This window comes from Daktulosphaira vitifoliae, unplaced genomic scaffold (assembly GCF_025091365.1).
Source record: "Daktulosphaira vitifoliae isolate Bord-2020 unplaced genomic scaffold, ASM2509136v1 Scaffold_3, whole genome shotgun sequence".
NCBI lineage: Eukaryota > Metazoa > Arthropoda > Insecta > Hemiptera > Phylloxeridae > Daktulosphaira > Daktulosphaira vitifoliae.
This window is the reverse complement of record NW_026099574.1, coordinates 39,295,587-39,304,525: the sequence shown is the minus strand read 5'-3', so window position 1 is coordinate 39,304,525 and position 8,939 is coordinate 39,295,587. Positions and strand designations below refer to the sequence as shown.

The following is an 8,939-nucleotide window of genomic DNA, read 5'->3' as shown; positions in this document are numbered from 1 at the left end:
CCTACAATTTTTTTAATTTTAATTAAAAAAAAACACATCAGAGTAAAATTAATACCGTCTCAGTTTCACATTGAAGCTAAAATAATGTTAACTTACAAATTTATATACAACCAGAAACTATTTACNGTAAATAAGTAACACCCCACGTGATTTCTGTGCCTTTTTCCCTTTACTTTTTAAACTGGTTTGTTCAAAAGCTGTTATGGCATAATAATTATTTTTAATTATTGTATGTACAGACAAATCGTTCTTCTTGTTTTGTCTGTTGTTCGGCAACTGCAGCTTTGGTTGTATAATCTGATCAAGTCTTTATTTTCGTTTCACTTCAATTTAACCGAAAATTTATGACAACTGAATAAAAAATTAAACATTCGTTTTAATTTTTTAACATTTAATATTAATTTAAATTTAGTCATATATTAAGTATATTAATGTAATAAAATTAAAATATTGAATAATTTAATATTAAATATAAAATACATGTATAGTAGTGCAATTAAACGTCCGTACAAACCAATCAACTGTGTTCAAGTAAATTAGAACTTCCTAATGGCAGTGCATCAAATTATTCCATTTTTCTTATATAGAGGATTTTGTAATACTTCAATATAAATTTTTTTGAATGAAAAAAACTAAAATAAAATTTAAATTATGTATTATAAAAACACCAGAAATTTTCAAAACTTTGTAATCCTATTTTGTGTATATATAATAATAGGTCTTATATATACAAATTGTTTTATACTACAACAAATTTAAATTGTAAATTTTGTATTGAATATTTTTGTATATTTAAGTTCTTTTGACTTTTTAATGTTTAATATATTTTAGAAATTTTTATAGACTTTTATACATTACTTACCTTTTTTTTTAAATAATATTTTATTAAGACATTTAGGGGAAACTAAGGAAACTATGGTCAGTAGGTAATACTGATCATCTCATTATCTAATAAACCCTTGCATCTAAAATTATGTTGACCATACGTATAGATTAAGAACGATAACAAAACCGTTTTTTTATTAGAACAATATTATCAAAAACGTTTTCACGTTTAAATGTGTAAAAAAAAGTTGCAAGAGTTTATTTATCTAATTAAAAAATTTTCAAGAAATTTAAATATATAAACTACCTAATTTTATAAGTTTTTTTGAACTATAAAAGAACAAATTTCACTTGTAGTTTTAACTCTTAATCAGCACAATATAAATTGTATACTTGTATATTTTAAAAGCATTAATAAAGACTTAGTTAAAAATCGTATAATAATAATTAAAATAAAATGAAAAGCTCTATACAGCATAGTAGAAGACAACTGAATGAATAAAATATAAATAATTAAATTATAAACAAAAAACGCGGCAACACCGTTTTCAAACCGTTCAGTATGGCACTTGGTGATATAACCGTACGTTTACGACCTTACGGTTTAACAGCCCTAGTGTACAGTAATAATCAAAGATTAAAATTTTAAATTTAAGAAAATTATGTTCTTATTTGATGCAATAGCAAAGGCTAGTGTTTTTTACATAAAATGACATTCTGGATATTCTTTTTGCAAAAAATGTACTCAAGGGGAATATTTATATGGTAGAGTATGTTTTCCTGACTTGACGTTTCTTAAAAGAACTCTTTCAAATTTTTTCGCCAAAACTAATTTGGATCATTATTTAGGGAATCTATTTTAGAAAAAATCCCTAGTTTTTGTTAAGTTGTAAAAAAATTCCTTGTTTACACATGGTGTTTTGGTCATTTTTTTTACAAACTTTCTGCCAGAAGTGTTATTATTGACATGGCAACGCCCGTCGCTCTAGGCTGGCGCTCACTCGTGTCTCTCTAGATATCAGCCGTCCAGCTATTAATAATTACAATCGATTGTCATCGGGTGTCTCCCCACCCTTGACACCGAGATTTACGCTCCGCCTTTCCACATAAAATAATTGATCTGTGATCTATTCCTCCCACTTTTATAAGTTATATAATGTTCTTCTCTCTTTCTAAAATAAGTATTAACCACAGCAAGATCATACGATACTGCGAAATTCAGGATTCTTTCTCCAGCCTCATTCGTCCCACTAACACCATACCCTCTATGTACTCTTTTATATCCTCTTCTCTTATTACCTGCATATCCATTCATATCTCCTCCTATCACCGCATCCTCATTGCCAGGTACCCCTTGCATCACCTCATTCATCTCTCTCCAAAACACTTCCTTATCTATATCATCACATTCCTATTGTGGTGCAAGGCACTTATTACATTCAACACTTTTTCTTCGAATATCAATTTTACGACCATAATTCTGTTACTTTTCCTAGCTACTTCTACTGCTTTATTTTAAATCTCCTCATCCATTATTATCCCTACACCATTCTTTGTACTAGACTTACCTAAGTATATTATCTTATAATCCTCACCTATTTCCCTTGATTTCTGTCCTTTCCACTTAGTTTCCTGCGCACAAAAAATGTTAAATTTTCTCTTCTTCAATACGTCTACTAATTCTCCACTTCTACCAGTTAATGTTCCGACATTCCATGTACTTATTATTACTTTGTATCTATCTTTCTCCCTTATACACGAGTTCAGCCCAGAGTTAAGTGATGATGTCCCTATACCGTTGACACTACAAGCGTTGGGTAGACCTGTACACATGACTGGTATAACAGCTACAGCACAAGTTGTCCGGCTGGTATAAAACACTTATTCCTTAGGCCTTCTCCGTTATTGACTACTTTATTCCCTCTCACATGTTGTCCCCGCGTACATCCAAGAGGGGACAATTTGACTAAGTTTTGTTCAGGACACGTCATACTATTTAACAAAAAATTTTACACTGGCTGTCGCCTAACGTAACCTCATTAGTCTCCTCTTACGACTGAAAGAAAGGCCATGGAAGTATTCTTATCCCCTATCCACAAGGAAAGTAATATAAAAATAAACACTTTTTTTAAATGATGTATTAAAAATTATTATAAAACTGGAATTATTTCTTATACAAATATCGGAGTAAAATTTTGAATAGCTTAAATTCTAAAAAATAAAAAACAATGTTTTGTTGGGACTTTTCAAAGATAGTGAGAGTAATTATCAATTAATAATTGTAATAGAAGAATGACAATTTAGTAATATCAAAGAGTAAATAAATTAACATATGTAATATTACAATTACTATAAAATTTAATTACTTCTGTTATACTAGTTATTATTGTTATAATGTTAGGGATGAGTTGAATTTGTCAGTAGATATATTTCCTAACTTCTTCAATTATTGTAATGATATTCACTAATATTTCCATGTAGATTTTTAAATTGAATTGCTGCTGCATACAATTTATTTTAATTTGAATTTACTCTCAATTCAGTAATACTCTGTATCAAAATTGATATAAAAATATTGACAGATATGTAAATAAGAGAGAAAATTTCAATCAGTGAAAATCAATTTAATTAGGGTTAAAAATTGTATCTAATAAAAAATATTTAAATATATTTATCTAATTAATTTAAAAATGTAATTAATGATTCTTTATTTTCTAAAAACTACCAAGATCTGGTCAAATAACGTCTTTTCCATCATTTTTAATCCTAAAAAGCATACAAAATTAATATTAAATGTAATATAAACGATTATAAAATAAATTATGAAAAAATGTGAATAATGTATATGACTTTTGAAATATTTTATTGAATAATATAAATATTATACCTTCTTTTAAATAATCTGTATTGGTGGTGCAGAATTTATTTTACTTTCCCAGAATTTCTTATTTTTTCTATATATTTGTATATAAAAAAAAGAATGTATAATTAAAATATTATTTATGAAAAATAATTACCATTAATATATACTATGGTTTGTATACTTTAGAAATTACCTTTATATCGGTGGCATATTGTCAAAAAAAAGGCCTTTGATTTACACAACTACTCTTATCTCAACTTTAAGGTAAAAATAAACTTTTATATTTTTAAATTTTTTGTTCCTTACTCTTTAAATAATTTTTTAATCTCATTATTAATACTTAATTGGTATTTTTGGGTAGTTAAAAAAAATAAAAGCATCATATACTACAAGTTCATGCAATAAAAAACAATGCGTACTTTTACCCCAAGACACTATAATATAGTAAAACNAAGCATCATATACTACAAGTTCATGCAATAAAAAACAATGCGTACTTTTACCCCAAGACACTATAATATAGTAAAACATATAATGTTATTAAATAAATAGCTTTTATTTAAATTCCGACTAAAATTTATTTATTTTTAAATATCTTATATTTTTGGTTAATGTAATAAAAAAATTGCAAGTAACAACCTTGACAACTTATAATTCTTAAAAAAGTAATTGAGAAGTTAAATTGTTAATTACTTTATTTTTTGTCGATTAGAAATTCAATTTTTATTTTATTTTAAATTACAAAATTATAGATTTTTAACACTTTTGATGTGAAATCAACAACAGATTTTTAACATACTGTCAAAGTATAATGTTCATAATTAATTAGTAACAATAATCTTGACTTATATTTAACGTATTTTTCTCTTTATAACTTTTCCAGACAATAAAAATTAAAAATTTTTTTTTATGAGATTTAAGTTAGTACTGATAACGTTGGATAAAATACAATTAATTCTAATAAAACTATCAATTTTTTTATGTTGATTAAGGTTACTAACAGTTGAAAATATTTTACCACAAGTATTGCATTGATTCATTATATTAAGTATGTTATTTTGCAAAGGTATAAAATAGAACACATAGTATCATTAATTGAAGTATATAAAATAATATTCTTACACTGTAAAATTTATTCATAGTTACATTTTAAACAAGAGATTTTATAAATTTCTAAAACAAACATAATTTTTTCATATAACATAATAATGATCACCTTATGATAAAAAAGGTTTTTATCCCATCCCTTCTGTGAAGTGGTAAACCACTGATCTACAGTTTTAATACATACGCTAGTCAAGGAAGTCAGAGTCGGAAACAGAGTACCCCTCTCTATGGTCAAAAACATACACATCACATAGCTATAGTTGGGTTTCCTTGGGTTAATATGGCGCCGCTTGATTACACCTTTCACTTTTCACATTGCACATTGTGTTAAAACATATATACTATACTTACTTTTGTCCTTTTTAAAAAATTCAATGACATTACATTACATTTGATAAAACAATTATTTATTGGCATTGATGTCTGAACTGTTAAAGAATTTTTTTCAGCTTTTAAATAACATGAAATATTTACAAACAATGAAAACTGCAATTTTACTATGATATTAATAAAAAAATTTTGTAGTTCAAAGAATTTTATGATTTTAGTTGGTTAAGTTAATATACAAAAATAATATATATTCGGTATCTAATACCAGATAAAGAATATTATTTTTGTGATGTTGATAAATTAATATTAAATTTAACAGTAAATTAAACAGGTATAAAGCTAACAGGGACGCCCGCAGAAAAATATCCTAGTGAGTAAAAAATGATTGACAACAATGTATGCCACTTATTCTCTTCCTTGCAATCTAAGGGTGACACGAAAAATCTCGGTGGGTTCTGTGGGACTTTCTAGACTTTCTAACATCCCTATAAGCTTATATGTAACATTTGTATGAATGTATTACTCTTATTTGTTATTAAAACGATCAAAGTTAAGGTGTGTTTTTTAGCTTCGATGCGAAGCTGAGAAGGTATTAATTTTACTATGATGTGTTTTTTTTTTTTATGTCTGTTGCCACTTTTTCTCAGCTCTCACTGGTCCGATTTCTTTCAATAGTACGTCAAAAGATCACAAATCGTATCTAGTTGGAGACATTACCCTTAAAAATTGAAAAAAATTCCCTCGTTCCCCGCAAATGGGGGAAATATCCAAAAAAATTACAAATTTAAAAATCGATAAAATTTGTCATTTTTTTCACTTTTTTCTTAAAACTTCCATAACTTTTTGAAAAATCAACATATTAACATAAATTTTTTTTTTATACTAAAACCTTAGATATTTCCCTTTCATTTGATATCATTTTTTTGAAAATCTAACACTTAATCTGCTCATCGAGGGGGATTTAAAATAGCAACTTTTTTACAAAAACTAACTTTTTCAACTTAATTTTTGAAAATGTTCCGGAAATACTGCGTCCTTTAAACATATATCAAATTAAAGCTTATTTTATGAATTATAAAATGAAAAAAAAAATTTGTCCCGACGGGACATCTTCTATGCGCAAATGGCTAACGTATTCAAAAATATGCTATTTTAACAAATTTTTTTTTTTTTAAATTAAACACTATCTACAGATTTGCATCGAAGCGTTTTTTATGATAGTGATTTTAATCACTGTTAGATATCATCTATACTGGACCCAACTATGCCACGACCTCACTGTGCCGCCACCCCACTGTGCTGGGTTTTTTTTTTTTTAATAAGATTTACACTTTTAGTTTTTATAATACATAATTGTATTAGTATGATATTAAATATCCTATCGAAAATTTTCTATTTTTCTCATTCTTTTTAAACTATTAAAATCAGCAAAGCATAAGTGTAAATGGGAGATTTTTGGTTACTTCGCACCCGCAAAAATAAAATAATTTATATTTATGGTTGTGTAAAAATATTATAATGAAATTACATTTTTTTTTTTTTACACGATCGGCATTATTATGGGTCGCCCTGGAACTGCCATGTGGCATTACTTCAGGTTGCGAATAAGCCCGAAATTAATCAAGAGCTAATTCGCAACTTGTTGTGGTCCCCTCCCGTTAACCGAAACCCACAGTGGAAACCGTTAGGGAGGGTTGGCAAAATAACTTACAAACAAAAACACAAAATCAAGAACAAGAACCTAAGGCACCGGCCTAAACCAGCGCCTCAGGTCTTCCTGTGCCGGGCGGCGTGGATATCTCTGTCTTAGGCGTTCCGCTTCCTCCTTCTTTAATAAGATTCGGCGAACGTTTGGACGAGCTTCCACGCCACCCAACTCCTCAACATTAGGTCCACCATGGCCCGACTCTATTTATAAAACATTTGACTAACTTTTTTTTTGTTAAAAAATATAATATATGTTATGTAATTAAAATAAAATTACCGTTTTTAATATCTTCGCATGATGTCGTTATGTAAACTTCGCCGGTTATTACATTATACTTAAAACCTAGCTCAAAAATCTTTTTTTGAACCGTATCTTCAATAATTTCATTTATTTTTGTAATAAGATGATTAATTAATTTATGTCCACCAGTATCTTCCAATGGATTCTCCTTGTATTCTTTCATTATTCTGTCTATGAATAATTCTCGATTTTCAAATATCAACTTAGCATGCAGGCGTATACTGTGTATTATATCTCTAATTCTCGCAAATAAAAAAATTTGTATTAACTGTAAAATAGTTTTGGCTAATAGCTTCTTTGATTGTAATTTTTGTAATTTATTATCAAAACTTTGCAATTCATTGAACATTTTTTTTAAAATGTAATTTTCTTTATATTTTATTGCAGACTTCAATGAATTAATATGCATTTCATCTATAGCATCTATTGCTCCTTCCATTTTCTTTGCCAATGATAATATATTTTGTATTGTGTTCAATAATTTATTTATACAATTGATTTTATCATGTTCATCAATTTTATTATTTTCTATTAAGCTATCACAATATTCTCGAAATTTATCAATAATATAGAACAGTTTTTTTAAAACAATGCCATGTGAAACCGCAAGGAATATTGTAGCAGCTCGTACTTGACCGTCAGCATTTAAAGAATTAGTGTCTTTTTCAGTTATATCATTTAAACGATAACGAATACCTAAAAATTTTACTTCACTTACGTCATTTAAATTTTTCCATCCATCATTTTTAAAAAGATGTCTGAGGATAGCTGGTTTTGTTGCTTTTTTAGCCTCCGTAAAATACTTGACATAAATTGGCATTAAGTAAATTAAAACATAGATAAATTTTAAACATATCATTTCTATGATATTTAATTTTATAGAATAGCGTTTTTTAGATATTTTAATTCTACAGACAACTTTTGTATTTTTAAAATCTGTATGAATGTATTTATTATATCACGTGTGTATGTATGTTCATTTGTACATTTAGTTATGGAATCAAGTCTACAAATATTTAAACAATTATTTTCTGGCGTATTATTAAATTTACCATCAAAATTTTAAATCAAAAATTAAAATGTGTGTTATAAACGTCGTAATCCGAACAACTGTAACTTATTTTAAAAACAAATGCTTAACACTTTTAAATCAAAAAACACGATGATTAATTAAAGATCGAAAACTTATTTTCTGGGAAACTATTGAAAATTTTGAAAAAATTAACTTTTGTAAAGATGTGTACTACAAAAAAAAAAAACATTCTCTACGATTGTTATACTATAAGAAATCGGCTGTCAAAATAAAAAAAAAATACTTTCTTATTAAATTAAGTAAATAGTTTTAAAAGTATTTAATATTTTGTAAGTGACTGAACTGTTTTCGCTTCGAACTCGACTAGACTACTATTATCGTCATTAAACTTATCATGATTTAATGACCATTCGCTTTGTTTGCTGATTAATCACTCAAGACCGTACAATTGTTTTTTAGTTTTAGCGCTCCACTGCCACGGGAAATTATATATCAGTAGGGCTGTGCTCTGTTCTAACGTGAGACCATTCGTTTACAATACTTAAATCATGTATTTCACCTTTTCTATTCGCTACAAACGTCTTTACTAGAAGATGACCAAACCCAAGCTAAAACAACATTGGAGTCGTACCACAAAGATGTTTGTTTGATATCTAAACATAATTTAGGTATAATACGTTTTGCTAATCTGGTAAGTAGTAACACAACGCATAATTCCACTCGAGGTAATGAAATTATTTTTAGAGACGCGACCTTCGATTTAGCGCAAATGA

At 27.4% G+C, this 8,939-nt stretch overlaps 1 protein-coding gene across 2 annotated transcripts in view; it reads right to left on the bottom strand.

The window, feature by feature from the left end:
- The window catches only part of LOC126900725 (uncharacterized), a 47,805-nt gene extending 39,723 nt beyond the window's left edge, over positions 1-8,082 (bottom strand). Inside the window, exons 1-3 of one of the 2 annotated variants that reach the window (XM_050676646.1) lie at positions 7,110-8,082; positions 3,713-3,779; positions 3,440-3,591 (exon numbers count right to left, since the gene is read on the bottom strand). In XM_050676646.1, the coding sequence (XP_050532603.1) occupies positions 3,748-3,779; positions 7,110-7,992 (915 nt within the window). In that variant the 5' untranslated portion in view covers positions 7,993-8,082 and the 3' untranslated portion in view covers positions 3,440-3,591; positions 3,713-3,747. Of the gene's footprint in view, positions 1-3,439; positions 3,592-3,712; positions 3,780-7,109 lie in introns of those variants that run through there. The other variant, XM_050676648.1, reaches the window with a different exon arrangement.
- Between the last annotated feature and the right edge of the window lie 857 nt (positions 8,083-8,939).